At 39.2% G+C, this 18,547-nt stretch overlaps 1 protein-coding gene across 6 annotated transcripts in view; it reads right to left on the bottom strand.

Moving 5' to 3' along the window:
* Positions 1–18,547, bottom strand: part of LEF1 (lymphoid enhancer binding factor 1) — a 121,640-nt gene that overhangs the window by 21,357 nt on the left and 81,736 nt on the right. For 4 of the 6 annotated variants that reach the window (XM_045470897.1, XM_045470893.1, XM_045470932.1 and 1 more), the window contains exons 4-8: positions 15,262–15,394; positions 8,710–8,800; positions 7,024–7,107; positions 4,789–4,911; positions 3,590–3,752 (exon numbers count right to left, since the gene is read on the bottom strand). In XM_045470897.1, coding sequence (XP_045326853.1) covers positions 3,590–3,752; positions 4,789–4,911; positions 7,024–7,107; positions 8,710–8,800; positions 15,262–15,394 — 594 coding nt within the window. The remainder of the gene's footprint in view (positions 1–3,589; positions 3,753–4,788; positions 4,912–7,023; positions 7,108–8,709; positions 8,801–15,261; positions 15,395–18,547) is intronic. The other 2 variants (XM_045470917.1, XM_045470907.1) reach the window with 1 other exon arrangement.

Here is an 18,547-nt window from a genome sequence, read left to right as displayed (position 1 = left end):
CATTGCTCAAGGAACAAACACCCGCTGCTCCCATTTCTTAAAAGACCAGGAACCCAATCTCAAGAACCCTTCAAGCACCTTCTGCCACATCCCACCCACCTCCCACTCCAGCCTCCGGCACAGGCAGTGCCCAGGGGCAGGACAGGGGATCCTGGCTCCTCTGGAACCAGTGCCTCTGTGCCTGGGCCTCTGCGTTGGATAGGCCAGACGGCTTATTTTTTAATTGCTTTAGAGGTGCCGAGTATCAAGTAGCTAAGAAGCATGACTCACAGCAGGACTTGGTCCAGCTTGAAGGCAAATCAGGTAGTATGTTTTTCTTTTAAAAAATGATGGGGGGGGGTGGGGTGGGACAGGCACTGGGGAGGCGGCAAGAAAAAAAAAAAAACCTGAAAAAAGCTACGTGAGACACAGTTCTTTGTACCAGCAGAGTAAGCACAATTAGCAAAATCAAGCCGAAGAAGGAGGCATGTCTGGGGCAATAGTGTGAGTTTGAACCAGGCTTCTACCAACTGCTGGCTTTTCCTAAGTCTGGAACACTGACCCAGTGCTAGAGACTTACACAGGAAGGGAAACCAAACTGGACACAGTGGAAAAGATCAGCCTTGACTGTTTGTTTCTGAGAAAAGACTAACCATCAATATCTACACAGTTCTGGTGCTAAATATGATTGGCAAAATGTTAACCAAAATGTTAACCAAAAAGGAACAAACAGGGAGACAAAAAGGGGGGAAAAAAAAAGTAAAAGCATACTTTTTATAAATGTGTTTATTCATTTGACAAGTCAGAGTGCTCTTATACCAATGTAATATATATCAGTATAATTTCACATAGTTTATGGCAGCTTTATAACTTGCTGAGAAAACCTGGAATAAGTTTTATAAAACTTCTCTCTCAAAATACGTATGGAGGTTAGGTCTTCCACCAAACCAACCAGTTATTTTTCAGCTAAAACAGGACACAGGGTGACAAAACTGAGCAAAATGCAAGGAGAAAAAGCAGGCCACAAACTATATACTTGAATTTCCAATTGCTTTTAGTTCCCTGATATTTCTAATGCATAAAATCTACCCACATATAAAAGACCATTTACCAGAGTAAAATGGTAGGTAAAGCAATGATGTTAAGGCTTTATTAATGTAAACGAAAACAAAAAAATCTAGTACAAACTAGAAAGATAGTCTTTCTTTATAGGAATTTCTGCAACACAATGAGCTATAAAAATACTTTTCTATGTCTTGCTTACTGAAAATCTGAGTTAATCTTTTAAAAAACCAAATTTCATTCTCGAGATGTTGTTGGGAAAATACTCATTTAACTTGGAAAAAAAAGTTTATAGTTCCAACATAAAAAAAAATTCTGACAATAAATCTGCAATAAATGGACTTCCTTTAACACCCTGGAAGGTCTGAAAAGGCTTATTTTAAATTAAGATTTGTACTATTATTATTTATAACATGAAAAAGAAAACCTTAATTCAAATGACTGAACATTTCTTTTTTGAGATATGTTGATGATGAATAAGAATCAAACGATAAAATGTTCTAGGATGGATTTAAGTTCCACTTTTAAGAATTCTAATTATCTCAGTGTAAAACACATGATTTTAAAGCCAGGAACTTTAAAGAAACAGCAAGGACTACCCTGCCAGAGGGAAGTGATGAGAGGACAGAAAACCTGATCTTAATCAAAGATCTCAGAGACGTATAAATAGAAACAGGTGTCCAAATCAAAGACAGAGAGAGACCCCAAATGAGAACCATCCTTTAGGACACACGCTCTGATCTGGGGATCGTTAAGGGAGCTGAGAAAGTAGCAATTGTTGGAAACGTGCATTAAAAATAGGAAGCAAACCTCCGTATAATATCCTTACTTGCTCTCTTGAGCAGGAAAATAATTCCCACTGGAGGGCCAGGGGACCTTTAACTCAAAAAAGAAAAAAAGCTCAGAGTTTTATTCAAACTGAAAGAAGCACATCAACTCTTCTTTCCCTCCGGTTTCTTCTTTTAAAGGGTCAGGGGAATGGTCATCAGCCTTTAAGCTTTTAAGGTGAGGTTCCTCAAAGATGATGGGAATCATTTATCTGCTATGCTCTGGCTTGGGAAATCATTGTAATTATTGTTATTAAGTGTTTAAGAATCCACAGGGAGGGACAGTATTATACACAGGGCACCAAGAGAGCTATAATCTGCCACCACACCCTACCCCCTGAAACCCGGGTGTCCTGCAGATTGGAAATAACTGCATTTTTATTCTATCCAACAGGAATCAATAATGCAAGTAAGCTGGCTTCCCTCCATCTGTTCACATGGCCTGGAAACCTCCTGAATGTCTTACGTTACAAATGTTGAAGCTTATTAGGTTTGTATCAAACATGGTAAAATTTATCCACAACAACAGCTAAAACACCATCCTCTAAGTTTCACAAAGGTTGTCAGACCTTCTTTGCCTAAAAGTTCATTTACAAATCATGAATTCCTTGAGAGGCTGCAAAAAACAAATACACGAGGTCGTGATTTAAGTAGCTATCACACATATATGAAGAGCATCAACAAATTAAAATGAAGCATTTCTAAAATTATAATTTTCCCACCATTCGTCAGATACCTAACGTTTTAAAACCATTTCAACCCTGAGAAAAACACCTGGAAAGATTTACTAGCCTATGGGCCCGGTGGATGGAGAAAGAAAGTGTCCGTCCTAGTTGTAGCCTACTTCCTGGTTTACAGGTGATCTGAAAGATATCTTGGCATGGGTAAAAGAAGGAACGAAAAGAAAAGGGACAATCCAGAAATCATGCACATATTCACTTTAAGAACCAGAGAGCAATTTTTCTAGAATAAAGATTTCTCTGGTCCATATAAATTCTTCCAGTTAAAAGCTTCTGAGTAGAACAGATCCACTTCTGTCTTGGAAGGAGTGGCCACTTGCATTTGCCAGGGTTCTTCCAGAAGCTTGGCTGGTACTACATGGCCTTTCTATAGCTCCCTATGTGGGCTAAGTGCTTTCTTGCTTCGGACGGTTGTTCACACACCTGTCACCGCACCTGGGGAGGGTCCGTCCATCTCTCCCCACTAATCACTTGGTTAATTAACTTCTACTCCTCATTCAGGTCTCAGTTTGAATACTATTTTCTTAGAGGGGCCCTTCCCTAGCTCCCTGTTACTCTTTCTCATAGTCTTACTCTTTACATTCACAGTATTTATCACAATTTTAATTAACCACTGGGTAATTATCTAATATCTGCATCCTGTCAAAAACCTTTAAGCTTCATGAAGACAAAGACCATATCTATTTTATCCAATTATTATCTAATGCCTACCAGAGTACCTGGTACATGAAAGACACCCAATAAATGATAACAGGGGGAATGGTTAACATTTACAGGAGGTTTTCTATGTGCTAGGTACAATCTAAGTTGCTTACAATGCACTCTATCATTTAATTCTCCTAAAGATCATTAGCCTATCTTGTTCTGTTACTTCCCAAAGTGGCTGGTGATTATATAAATACATTCTATGACTACCTTTAAGGAAACAGTTCCAAGGTCACCATAAAAATTTACATATCCGCTCACCCCCAGACTACTTACCCTTCTGCCCAGAATCTGGTTGATAGCTGCACTTTCTTTTAGAGTACACTCAGCTACAACATTCGCTCTCATTTCTTTCATGTATAACATAAAAGCGTTCAGAGGCTTCTTAATGTGAGGTCTTTTTGGCTCCTGTTCCTTTCTCTGTTCATGCTGAGGCTTCCTAAAAGGTGGTTGGGATGGTGTGGGGGCAGGGGGCGGGGAGGGACAGAGGAAGGAAGAGATGGGAGGAGAGAAGCAGAGCACCTGTTCATGTCACCAAAGTCAGGCCAGGGATAACCCTCTAGAAGGGTTGTCAGAACAGCATTCACTTAGAAGAACAACTCATTGGGAGTAAGGATCCTTTGGTTTGAGAAAGTTTACCTATAGTTATGGAAGTGTTTGACACAAAATGTAAAAGGGTTTGTGAAGATGCTCCATCTAGGACCCTGAGGCTGAGCTCCTTGGTTATCTCAGGAAAAGCTGAACACATAGTATGGGTAGTTATTCCTCTTTCAGAATTGAGGTTCTTAACTTTTTTGGGTCAAGGGCCCCTTTGAGAAGCTAATGAAACTCTAGACTCACTCCCCAAACAAATGCGTGTTGGCTTTGCCTACATGTGCAGGGGTTTTATGGACTATCATATGCACCCTGCCACCCCAACCTCCTATCCTAGTCTACAAATCCTAGATTAAGAAACTCATTCACTAATCTCTTCAGGGAATTTAGTCTTGCTCTAACAGCCTGGGACAAACCCTGGCCCGACTGGGGGATCCTAGGCTTGGTTGTCCCTTTCCCTCGAATTCTGTGCTTTCGAAGCCTCAAGCAGGGTGAAGTGCGTGTCCAGAAGGAAATACATGGAACTTTCCGGTCTACTTCCCTCTGGTACCATCAGGTGCTCCCCAACAATCAGAACCCAATTTAAAACCTGGCAGTAGCTTTAGCAGCTCAAGATTATTCAATGCCCACACTCTGAAGATTACTCTGTTTTGGTGAGATTCCCTTGATCTTCTGGGGTCTGTGCTCCTTTCCAATCTTAAAATCAGCACAGTGAGAATCAAGCTGCCTAAACTCCTCAGGGGCAGAAGTTTCAAGGCAGAGCTACACTGATTTTCATACTAAAAGAGAGGGGGAGATATTCAACGGTAGCAGGAAGAAATTGTGTTTAAATCCTCACAGTATCTTAAGGCATTCATAGGTGAAATCAGATGTGTACTCACACGTGCATTAGGTCACTGTCAGTGTGGGGATGTTCCTGTTTGACCTGAGGCGTTACGATAGCTGGATGAGGGATGCCAGTTGTGTGGGGACCAGGAGGACCAGGAATCATATGATGGGAAAACCTAAAAGAAGGAAAGGAAAGAAAGCATATGTACTAGTGGCTGTTGTAGCAAAAGGAGGCAGAACCCTGAAACATTCTACTAACTGCTAATGACTGAGAGTGAAAACACATCTTTATACACAGGAGTATTAACTACCAATTAGAGTGGGCCAATAATTAATTTCTTTCTGTATTCAGGTGGAAAATATTTATACTTATTCCTCATATAACAGGTTTTGTTGTTGTTGTTGTTGTTTTGTTTTTTCAAACTAATAGAATCTGACATTTTTCCTGGGAGGGCTCTAGGTCCTAGAATTTAAAAAAAAAAAAAAAAAAAAAAAAAAAAGAGTGACTTTTCTTGCAAAGCAGTTTTTAAAGAAGGATTCCAGTTTAGTGTAATTGCTGGAAATATAACACTTTATTAGGATTTAGCTTTTTAAATGATTTTTAAATAATAGCTAAAGACACCACATTAAAATATCTCTGCGTACATTCCTAAGCAAACCACCACATTAAATAAATCTTCTCCTATTGTTGGCTTCTTTATTGATAGTAGGAGACAATGAGAAAACAAAGGACTGGAAGGGTTTTTGTTTTTGTTTTGTTTTTTTAAAGCCCCCAATTTAATAAAGTTGCCATCAACATCATTGAAAACAATCTTTTACACAGAAAGTAATGTTTGAGAGATCTAGCCTTATGGAAAATTGATAATAAAATCAAGGGGGAGGATACAGTTCTGCACCAGGTAAAAACTACACATGCTAAAGGCTTTTCTCCCTAGTATGCTAAAGAGCATAAAAAAAAATTTTTTTTTTTTTAAATATCCACCACCACACAAGCCAAAGGAGGGTAACTGCCATGCAAGAAAAATAAAAGAGAGTACTTTCAATAAACGCTTTGGATAAATTTGAACATCCTGTCGAAATTTTTGCTTTTCAAACTACTTTAAAGTTAACATTTAATTCAACAAGAACAATGTTCTCAGATCTTTTATCACATCCAGCACAATTAATTCCTTCATCTGGGAGGGAAAGAAGGCACTCCACTTGGATCAGAAACAAATTTTTAAAAATTAAGGAGGCATGGGAAAAACACAAATATTTGATTAAATAATGATGCTCTGCTAGCTACTTGGATTGTTTGCAAAGATACATGATGCTGGTTATTTGCATGGGAGAAAATCCTGTCATCACAGAGTTCTTACGATGTTAAAAGGGGTAAAAATATATTTGGGGAGAAAGGTATTAATTTCATGCCCTCCCAACAAGCTAGATTTCCAAGTTGCTGAGCAAACTTGGAATAATGATTTTTTTAAAAAGCTGAAATCCACCCCAGAACTTGCGAAGTTCATACCTATGTAAGTAAAGATTCACGACCAGTTAGCAGCCCAACAGTCTGACTTCCAGCCCAGTACGGCTAGCTCCCCTGGACAAGCCACAGTGAACACACAGATGGTGCACAACAAGTGTGTGTGTACATCAAGCACAGGGCACAGACGCCATCCTCTCCAGAAGCAGAAGCATTACACAGAGCAGTGTGGCATGGCAGATCTCACAGAGCTTCGCTTGAACTAACATGTCCACACAGGGCCTGATTCACACACTAGGACACACACCCCGGATGGCCTGACAGCTCATAAGCACCATTCATTCTCTTCTGACAGCCTTGGTCCAGGAAGGCTCTAGACTACCTGGGCATTTTCAAACACTGTCGCATTAAGCTGCTACAACTTTCCTCCAAGAAAGCAAATTACAGAACTCAGACCAAACCAGTCTTTATCCTTCCCCCTTCCCCCACTCCCAGAATATTTTGAATCAAACAAGCTCTTCTTATAATGTCTGCTTTCAGGACATTTCACATCCCTCAGTCAGGAGGCAGTAAATTCTTTGGGACGCACAGTGTGGTGTGGCCGAGTCCATCTCCCTGAGGGGTGTGGCTGTGCTGGTGGGGTGCAGCGTTTGGCTCCTACCCAGGAGTCTCTGCGACATCTAGTGTGGGAGCCAGGCACACTGCACAGACAGACACGTGGCTGAGGTATGCACCCTCCTAGCCAACCGAGAGGCAAGCAGAGGCGCACACAATGCAAGCGCAGGAAGAGCAACTTGTCCTGGGCCCAGTTTCCGCCTCCACCTACCTGGACATGGAAGTGTCGACTGACAGTGAGGATGGGTAGGGTTGCCTGAATCCTCCCGTGATGGGATATACAGGCTGACCTTGCCTGAGGTCACAGAAGAAAGGAACCCATCAATGACAAAACACGAGTTACCAACCAGCAATAAGAGTTTGATGAGGGGAGAAGAGGGAGGGCTTCAAAAGAACTGTGTTGGGGTATTACAGACCACGGCATTTCTTCAGTTATCCAATGGCTTCCCTTCTTAACCTCCACCTGATCAAAGCATCATTTACCTTGAAGAGCTCCCACCCTCGACTTTACAAACAAACCAGCCCATGAATTACCCTTCACCCCTTTCTCTCTCCCAGCCCCACTGATGCTCTGAACAAAACAGGCATGTAACAAATGTTTATGGAGTGTAACAGAACTGTGAGAATGGGGAGTACTCCTTTCAGAGTTTTGAGAACTTCGGGGAAGGAACGAGGGAAGGGAATGAAATTGATATAAAAATGAATAAATATTTTAAAAGCAATTACACTCCCCCTACACTTTCGTATACTCATGCTACAGTCAAGAAATAAAAGATCAATTAATTGGAATTATTCCCTCTCCACTGTGAGAATTCCATCTCTCTTGTTTTTTTCCCACATCTCACATTTCTCATTTACACCATCTGTATTTCCAGCTACCACTCAGCACAGGATTATTGCCCCTAAGTAGTAAGTTCAGACAGAGTAATTGATGTAGGTTTGAAGGTGTATGCATAATCAGTTAAACAGTTATTGACTGAGAGATTTAGTGCTAAATAGAGACAGACAGACAGACAGCTGGAATTTCCATGGCAGGATGACACCTTCTTGCTGAAGAAGAGAACATAAGGGTGTCGAGGTAGGGAGACTGGGGCAAGGATAGGGGGCCTTGGGGATAGAGGACCAGATCAAGAAAGGAGAGGGTCCATTTCCTAAAGCTGGCACAGTGTTTCTGTGGAGAGAGCAGTGGGGAGAGGATAAATGAAGAAAGGGTGGGGGGAAGCTGTGTGCTAATAGTAAGATGATAAAAATAGGCTACACTAAGCCTTTCTTCCAAAAATATATTTCCTCTCCTTTACCTTTACAATTTAAAAATTTTTGAAAACAGCAGTAAGAATTTTTTTAGACATAAACAAGAAAACAGAAAGTGTTTGCATTCTGAAAAAAGAAAGTCCAAACATCAGTTTTTCACTTGTCTGAACTCAAACTGGTGCTTACTTTATCAACATTCAGACGATGCTTTTGTAGTTTTGAATTTCTAGTTATTTGTCATTTACTTCACCTGCTCATTTTATAAGCAAAGACTGATGTTCAATGTGTCTAAGTTTGTTTCAAAAATAAGTTGTTCATAAAAAACTAGACAAGAAAAACCACACTGAGCGCTCTGTACAGGCATAGCAAGTGCCCAAAGCCACAAATTGAATCCATAAACCTATAAGCTTCAAAGCAAATGCTACATAGTCATTTTCTACACATATTAGCAAAGGCATTCGATCCATTTCAAAGTCTGTATGTTTTTCAATCTTTCAAATTGAAATGAAATAAAGTTAGCACCTTGCTTGTTGATGTGAAATTTCTTCAACTCTGCAAGTGTTATCATTCATAAAGCTAATTTCCATGAATGGAAAGAAAAACATGTGTTCAAATGCCTGACTGAAGGTTGCAGGAAGGATCTTACCAGCCAAGAGGTGGGGTAATCTGTCCAACACCACCTGGAGACAGAGGATAAAAGGTAGGGATCTCAGGAGCTGGAGGATGTCTGGACATGCCTGTTCAAAAGAACAATGAAGGAGTAGAGTTTTCAGATTCACAGAACATTCGACTATAAGGATAACAGAAAAGCAATAAAGTACTTTATGCCATTAATACTTAAGGTCTGGCACCAAACAATGTTTACCGGATGCATTTAATTGAAGTCTGTTTGTTAGCTTTTCTCAAGATTTCAAAATATGAGAAATCACGTCTTAAGATAGGACATCCTGAGGAACTCTTGAAAGAGTAAGTATGCTCTGTGTGACCATAATGAGATTTTTAAATTTTTTAGTTTGCCCTCATTATTTCACTTTGGTTAGGAAAATGGTAGACAATTGTTTTTGTGTAGAATGGAAAATGACAGCTTTCCTAAGTAGATGGCCTGCCATGACGCTCAAGGATTAGGTAAATTGCCACTTTCATATTTCCATTGGCTCCCTTACGGACACATAGATTTGGGAAATGTGATACCTCGGAGGATCAAAGATTAATTAGGAATCATCTTCAGCCCCATAATGGTCACACTTGATATGATTCATTTGGTCTCTGCCACTTCAGCTCCAACTAAGCTCTTCATCAAGTTGAGTCCTCTGGGCTCCAAGGTCAAGCTGTTCTGGATTAGTTGTATTCCACAGAAAATGAGAATGCCACCAAATTGTTTCTTGAGCTCACAGTCCCTGGGGTACACTGCCCTATAACTGTAAAAACCACCTAAAGATTATACCTAATCCCAGTCCCAAATGACATCTCTTTGTTTATATTCTACCTTGGGTGTAGAAAAGAAGGGACACATGCATAAAAATGCAAAACATAAAAACCTAAGATTCGGTGCATTTTGGGGAAAGTGATTCTGATTAGGAAAAAAGCCACAAAAGTTTCTTTATATAGTTCATCTGGCCTAAGAAGCCCACTTCCATATATAAGCACACGTTTCCACATTTAACACCCAGATATGCATTCAACGGTTATGTTCAGACCAACATGTGAAATTAGGTGAGCACATGAAAGATGCTCTTTAATTATTCTGTTTTTACTGTTTAAAATGCCTATGAGTTTCATTTGGGTCTTAAAAGATATTTAAGGTCTTCAACATATGGGAATGACTTAAGTGTTGCCTTCAAAGTGGATGTTAATTTGACTCTGAAGTTAGGATAAACTATTTCTCAACTCTCATAGGAAGCAAGTAGGAAGAAGGTTTTTAATCCCTCAACAGTTTACATGAGATTATCTCATTTTTGCTGTTTTTAAAAGATTGTCTCAAATCCCTCCCCTTTTTGGCTAGAAATACCACTGCTTATGGGTCACAGTGGACCCCAAATTTCATACTCTGGGATTTTTTTTTTTCTTGGGCCTGAGGAAGTTCAGGCAGTGGCGTGAATCTAAAGGAGCCTACAGTGATGATTCATGACATCGGATTCACTGGGGAGTTTCTCCAACATGCTGCCCCCTACCCCCGAGATCCAGAAACCTCCCCAAATATTAGGGTCTGCAGCGGGACTGCTCAGTTTAAAAAGAAAAATCAGACTAACTCACAAGAGCTCTGGAACCTTCGTGGAAATCTGAGCTTGAAAATCATGACTAGAGGTTACAGACTATCAGAATTGTCCACTTTAATCCTTTGTTTTTGCAAATGGGGAAACCAAGGTGTGGGATGATTAAGTGACTGTTTAGGCATCCGGTTAAGGTACCTACAAAATATGTATTGTCCTGGACTTTTACCCCTGGGACACAGCCATGTGTAACTTGCTGATGTCATCACACATCTAAGCAGACAAGCCTAAATCCTGCTCTCCGCTCTCGTCCACGTTCCAGGCACACTTAGAATGCTGCATCAGTGATTCTGTAGTAGCAGGAGTGATGTGAACGAACACAACGCAAACTAGGTTGATTTGGTTTTACTGCTCCAAGGAGAAAGGGGGAAACCACCATTTGCTTAGCACTTGCTACATGCTAGTTCCTATGCTGGGTATTCAGTTTGACTGTTTCCACTCATACTTCAAATACCCCTCCTTCTAATGTCTATAGCTCTGAGATATCTTTCTTCCTTGTTTGAATCTATAATGTTTTATTTGTACTTGTAACAGGGTACTTAAGATGGTCTTCATTTTGTTTTATAGTTAGTTTGTGCCAATGATTTTTCCATGTGAGCTTATATACTGCTTGGAAAAAAGAGACCACGTTTTACCAATCTATGTTCCAAACTATGGTGGTCTCCAGAGGAGGTTCTCAATAAATACTTTTGAATGACTGAACAAATGAACTAGAAGTGTTTAAACAGACCCATTCTTCATTCGTATTACCAACAATTTTGCCAACCATTATACCAACAAGCACATGGTGTGGCTTAGGCCATTACATGAACAGAAAATGGATCTGTGTTTTCTACACAGATTGTCATGTTAAGATCCTAGAAGTGGATCTCCACCAACTGCTATGCTACTGAAGACACATTTCACATCATTCATTTAACTAATATTTACTAAATACCATGTGAAGGAGGCTACACACAGCATAGCCTTAATGATTTTCTTTTTAAGGTTTGTTTTTGAGAGAGAGACAGAGAGAGAGAGAGAGAGAGACATGGAGTGTGAGCAGGGGAGGGGCAGAGAGAGAGGGAGACACAGAATCTGAAGCAGTCTCCAGGTTCTGAGCCATCAGAGCAGAACCCAACTCTGGCCTCGAGCCCAGACACTACCAGATCATGAACTGAGCCGAAGTCAGCTACTTAACAGAGTGAGCCACCCAGGCGCCCTTAGCCTTAAGGATTTTTAAGCTTTTATAAGTAACTCTGACAATTACAGATGAAATGATTCTGGAATCAAACTCATATGGATCTATTAATTCTTTTTTTTTTTTTTAAGTTTATTTCTTTTGAGCAAGAGAGAGAAAGCACAAGTAGCGGAGGGGCAGTGGGAGAGTGAGAGAGAGAATCCCAGGCAGGCTCCATGCTGTTAGTGTGGAGCTCAATGCAGGGCTTGAACCCATGAACCATGAGATCATGACCTGAGCCAAAGTCAGACGCTTAACTGACTGAGCCACCCAGGTGCCCCTGGATCATCAATTATGCCACTCACTAGCTACTTATCTTTGAGGACGCTATTTAATTGTTATTGTTCTTTAAAATCAGTATAGAGGCGCCTGGGTAGCTCAGTTGGTTGGGCATCTGACTCTTGATTTCGGGTCAGGTCATCATGAGCTCATGGTTCGTACCATCAGGCCCCAAACTGGGCTCTGGGCTTATAGCGTGGAGGCTGCTTGGGATCCTTTCTCCCCCTCTCCGCCCTGCCGTGGCTCTCTCTCTCAAAAGAAATAAACTTAAAAAAAATAAAATCAGTATAAAGATGGAATAGGGGTTGTTGTGAGGAATAAATGCATGAATATATGTAAAACAGAAAAATGCTTGGTACACAGTGTTAAGTGCTATGTGAGTGTGGTTACTTATAAGGATACAATGGGTAATACAAAGACAGATGTGTAAAGCCAATATTTCCTAAAAGCTCTTTCTTTCCAACGTTTTCGTAAGACATAATGAGAAGAAAATGACTGGTATCAGCTTCCTTTCCCTTTCCCACACCTACAACCTATACCCACACACATACCCCACACCAACACGGTGAGAGAAAGGTAAAACTGAATGTGTTTCCTACTGTGAAACGAACCTAAAGTTATTTTCCTACAAATGAGAATGAGTTCTGCTACAGTATATGTTTATTGGATAGTTCTATCTATGGTTAAAGCATGGACATAATACTTTTTTATTTATTATTATTATTTTTTAAATAAAACTAACCAGCCTCCCAATAGTTTTGAAATTAGCAACTCTGGCCTCAGTACCACCATGTTCTAACTAATTTAGCTACATGATATAACTAAAAAGACTGGCAGTAGAAGACAAAGAGAATAAAAGCAAGAGACCTAGTGAGCTTTTTACTTATTTTTTGGTGATGAATGTGACCAAGTGGAATGATACAAACCCCAAATCACGTAAATTAGTTCTTTTTAAACCAAAGTTACATATCCCCAGAGAGAAATGGTGACAAGGTATATAAACTCTTTGCTCACAAAAAAGTAGCAAAACAAACAAACAAACAAAAAGAAAACCTTTATATTAAGAAAAAAAACAAACACTGTATACAGAGTAGAATGCAAAAATCACAAATTTGGGGGACAAAATAAGAACTTCAGAGAAAATGCAATTTTCTGATCATGCCCACTTGTTCTTTATCTAGTTCTGGAGAGTTTAAAAAAAATTTTTTTTTAAAGCAATGATATAAATTACAATTAGTAAGACAAAACAAGGTAGGGCAGTAGAAGAGATGGAAACAAAATATAAATGTAACTGGTAGCCAGTCATAAATTTGTCTTTTTAAAAAATAGAACTCTCCGGGGCGCCTGGGTGGCGCAGTCGGTTAAGCGTCCGACTTCAGCCAGGTCACGATCTCGCGGCCCGTGAGTTCGAGCCCCGCGTCAGGCTCTGGGCTGATGGCTCAGAGCCTGGAGCCTGTTTCCGATTCTGTGTCTCCCTCTCTCTCTGCCCCTCCCCCGTTCATGCTCTGTCTCTCTCTGTCCCAAAAATAAATAAATGTTGAAAAAAAAAATTAAAAAAAAAAAAAATAGAACTCTCCTAGGATTCTTGGAAGAAAAAACTTCTGAACCATAATGTGTTATTTTTTTTAAATAAGTGTGTTTCAAAGTGATTAGAATAGGGCCCAGGACATAGGAAGCACCATGTAATTGTTAAATAAATAGTTAAAAACCAAATAAATCACACTATTGGATTCTTTGAGCGAATAGCTTGTTTGAGGCTTTTATATCTATCTTTAACTGTCATTTATAGCTTCATGGCTCCCAGATATGCATCTCTAGCACAGATATCACTCCGAGATGGTGACCTATAAATTACCTACCTTCTCTCTCCCTCCAGATGTCTATAAGGCACCTGAAATCACCACCATGACTAAGGTCACACTCTTGATCTTCCCTCTCCAACTCCACCTTCTTCCTAAAATACCCATCTCACCATACATCCTCAGACCTGTCTTGATGTTTCTTATTCCTTGGAGGTCCTTGATAAAAGGAAGTAGAGGAAGGACTGGAAATGAGGAATAAAACCAAGGCAAACCCGGAAACATCTGCATAGGTGATTCTTACATTTCCTAGGTAAAGGGTACAAAGCTCCACTCAAGCCAAAGTCTGACAGTGACTAAGTCCTCAAATAAGCAGTTTTAACAATGGATGGGAATGAAGGCATTGAGGATGTAACCTACAAGAGTTCACAGTAGTGGAAAAAACACCCAGCCTCTGAACTCCACTCTTTTTCTACACTTACTAACTTTTCTTGTCCACTATAGTTCAAAGATAAGGCTGGGAAAAAGGGTGAAATGCCGGTGATGGCAGATTTTACATCTTTACATTCTCTGTTTTCACACAGTTTTATAGGATCTTTTATTTAGAATTTCTAAAGATCCTGTTGAGGTCCAAGTGTGTATGTACATGGAAAGAGGAGAGGCAAACAAATTCATCTTCAACGTATGCTCTAAGCAGAATGGACCAGAAGGCCTGCAGAACCTGAGCTCTAAGTCCTACAACCAACTCATACCCACACCCACCAGGTTAGAAACTGGGAATTCTGAGAGTGCCTGGGTGGCTCAGCTGGTTGAGCGTCTGACTTTGGCTCAGGTCATGATCTTGCGGCTCATGAGTTCGAGCCCTGCATTGGGCTCTGTGCTGACAGCTCAGAGCCTGGAGCCTGCTTCAGATTTTGTGTCTCCCTCTCTCTTTGCCCTCCCTCCACTCGTGCTCAGTCTCTCTCTCAAAAATAAACAAATATAAAAAATTTAAAAAAAAAACCTGGGCATTTTGATTTTTCAAACTTCTTATGCTATGTGTTCTTCTATAAACCATATAGAAGCAGAACTGGGTAATAATGTAGAGAAGCAAAACAGGATTCATGTTACTTTGACTTTAACAGAGATGGTTTTATACTTTAATTATTATTAATATCTAAGTTGGTGCTGGTAAATAACAAAAAGAGGATAAAACATAATAAGGACTAAAACCAAAAGAAATCACAAAAGGATGAAAAAGAGAACATTCAAAGTAAAAATCTCCTATGTTGTCTGTTTTCTAACATTTTTCTAACACTACCATCAACACCTACAACTGCAATAAATGAATACTGTAGGGGGCACCAAGCACTGAATTTTTAGTATATCTGTACAATATATTGGTTTATATGGTGGATTCTAGATTTTCAAAGCTGTCACTTTGAAAATAACCCTTTTATGTTTTTCTTCTTCTGTTTTTTAATCCTGAAAAATAAAAGTAGTAACAACAAATCTTTTAAAAAACTCCTACCAAACAAATGTATTTTGATCCACCCAGTGACATACAGCAAAGGTACCTGTACAGGTACTCGGTCCGATGAGATGTGGCTCCTCACTTATCGAGAAAGGCCCAGGAAGGCAGGGGCTCTCACCTTGTTTGGAGTTGACATCTGAAGGGAGGTGTGAGGGGTGTGATCCTGGAGAAAAGTGCTCGTCGCTGTACGTGATAAGGGGGGTGAGAGGATGGACCGCGTGTGATGGCTGCACCACAGGCACCTTATTTGACTGCAAAGTAACCACAAGGTCAACAGTTAATAGGAACACCTCTCCCAAAGAAACAGTCACAAAATAGCAGTAACTGGGCATTAGCACAACCCAAGAATCATCTCTAGACCTGAAAAATTGAACTCATCTGCTGTACTCATTACACCTTCAGAATTTTTCCATGTTAAATACTCAAGTATATGGGTATCATATACTATCAGTTATTCAATCAGCACCTATGAGACTTAGGTTGATTATTATTTCATGTTACATAAATTTCTGTGCATGCATATTTATGACCTTCTGGATTATCTCCTCAGGTTATGTTCAACTGTTCAACCCGGAGTTACTGGAGCAAAAGTCACAAACATTTTATAAACTCTTTTTTATTCATTACATATGTCTGCAATAAAAAGGCACTCAAAAAACTGTTCAATAAACAAATAAATGAATATTACCAATTTGAAGGTCAAATTTTTAAACAACCCAATCAATATAAATTTTCTGTACTGATACCGCCTTAGTGTATATAATTTGTAAGTCTATAGTTTGTACATCTTACAGAACCACATTACAACATTTTTTTTCATGTCTTATAGCTTTGTCAATCAAATATGACCATCCATTCATTATGCTTTAGCACTACTCGGTTCGTCTTCAGGTTCTCTAGTTTCTACAAGTTTTGACTGATAAAAGGGAATTTCTAATCTTGAGTTTAAATGCATAACAGGAAATGTGGCCTGAAAGAACACTTTAAATTGTTAACATTTTACATGTCTTATGTTAGCTTAAAAATAAATTTTATTATTGAATTTGGAAGTCTAAAATTACATAACAATAATATTTTTAAAGATTCAGGTTATTTTTTGGGCTGTATCAATTTGAAATCTGGGATCTCTTTATTTGTTTTAAGTTTAATCCCCCCACCACCAAAGGAAGTGCTTACTAAGCAAGTAATGTAAACAAGACTCAGGCAGTTTAACCTGATTAGGGAGATTGTTTTTGATAAACTCTACACTGCCTCCCCCTGCCCTTGAAAAAAGAAAGTAAACTCGATGCAATTATATACATGCAAAATATGTTTCTGGTTTTAAACTTATCCATTAATTACAGCAGTCCCAGGAAGATCTCAATTTTTACAAACACTACAGTAATAAGTAACTTGTGATTTAAGAGAAATAAAATACAATGAATTTTGAATATTCACTAAGTAACTAGTTCAGACAGGTCTTTACCAGTTTGAATCAGTGAGATTTTTACTGTGCTATAAACTAAAATACATGTGAAATCTGTTTCCCCAGAAGCAAATATCTATATTAAAAAAATATATATTGAGTAACTAACTACCTGACAACTGCACAGTATAAACTGCTTAAAATGTGGGTCCATGTTGAATGGTTGAGAGCCCTATAACACACTTGCTGACACACGCACTAATTTTAAATTTGGTGTTTTTGTTTGTTTTACAAATTAGATATAAAAAGTATGTGGCTCCAACGGGAAGGACTACCCTCAGGAAAATTAGGAACAATTATCCTAGTAATACTTAACTCTCTTTACAGCTAGTAATACTAATTTTCTATACCCTATCATTACAACCTCCACCCAAAAAAACTTATTAAAAAAAAAAAGGGGGAAAAATCACCCTTTTTTAGACAATGACATAATTTCCATACTAGATTTTCCCTGTATGATCAGCTCCTGTCTAATGGCAGAACTTGCACAGCTCGTATAGCCCTGGGCATTTATTAAATAGAGCACCATTATCAAAGCCCCATGCCTTTTCTCTATATACCTCAGCACAGACATCTATGCATATAAATGTGTGAAAGGTTAAAAAAATGTTTCAATGCTTTTCAAGTGTTAATGATGCAGTTTGCCAAATACACAGAATGAGCTTCTTAAATACAAGGAATTTAGAATGCTACAGGAGGTGGGGTGGGGGTGGGGATAGAAGGATATCATTACAAACCCTTTTTAAAATGGAAACAAAAATCTCAACACTCAAATGCTAAAATGAATACATTTCAACTCCACTAAACTGCTTTGAGTCTCATTTCAAAAGTCTCGTAAGAAGCATAATTGCCAAGCAATCTACAAAGGTATTTTCTTGGAGTGCTTATAAAGAGTAAGCATTGCAGAAATCTTCTGGAAATATATATATTTTGCATGCCTTTCTTATTTCCAGAGCACCACCTTAAGGAACCTGCATTAGCAGGCAGCATCTTCTTAATGTCTGACCTATCCCTCCAGTCATATAGCTCAGAATCTGGTGCCATGAATTTTTGCTAAATTATGCTATCCTTGCTCTCCTCTTAATTTTACGGTTTTCAACACAGATTTGCTTTCCTGTGGGAAGAAGATAAGAAGCTGAGGATTTTAATTTAAGCTCTGGCCTTGTCTTATATTTTGCAAGATGGATAGTGAAAGCAGTACTAGTAGGTGTGTTAAAGCCAACAAGGATTATGTCCATTTTTGTGGCCAAATAATAAAAGCAATATGAAATCTCAATAATATGTGTGAGCACAATTCTGAGGTTTGTATTTTGCCTCCTGCTGACCACCTCCACTATGTATATAAACGGATCCAACCCCTATGCTAGACATCACCAGCTTGATCACGTGTCCACAGCCCTAAACTGTGGGCTTCCTCTGATAGGAGGAGTTCTTGTTCTCTGATACTATATGTACACACAAGGCAAGAACCCCGGCAGTGGTACTCTGTGTAAGTTTGAAGACAGACAATATAACCATTCTTAATTCTAGTCCTCTAATCTCCAAATACCAGTGTGGTGTATGTTGTGGTGGGGAATAGGGGAGGAACAACCATTTGACTAGCTAGTCAAAAGGACAATTTTATGTAACTATATTACAATGTGCGGTTATACCTGTATATGAGGGCATATGTGTATGTTGGTTAAACACCTAAAATGTGCCAAGCGCTCTTCTAGCACTGAAGGTCAAAAGAGACAAGGTCCCTATTCTTACTCAGCTTCCTTTCTAGGTAGGGGCCTGGGAGTGGGATGGGAGTATTGGAGACAAAGAAAAAATACGTAAAAAAAAACCAAAACAAAACCAAAACAAAAAAGACGGCAGCAAGTACTATGAAGAAAAGGAACTGGGTGATAGGAAAGCCAGTGTGTATCTAATTATATGCCTTCATATTACGTTAAAG

This window comes from Leopardus geoffroyi, chromosome B1, assembly GCF_018350155.1.
Source record: "Leopardus geoffroyi isolate Oge1 chromosome B1, O.geoffroyi_Oge1_pat1.0, whole genome shotgun sequence".
Lineage (NCBI taxonomy): Eukaryota > Metazoa > Chordata > Mammalia > Carnivora > Felidae > Leopardus > Leopardus geoffroyi.
This window is presented reverse-complemented; position numbering and strand designations above follow the sequence as displayed.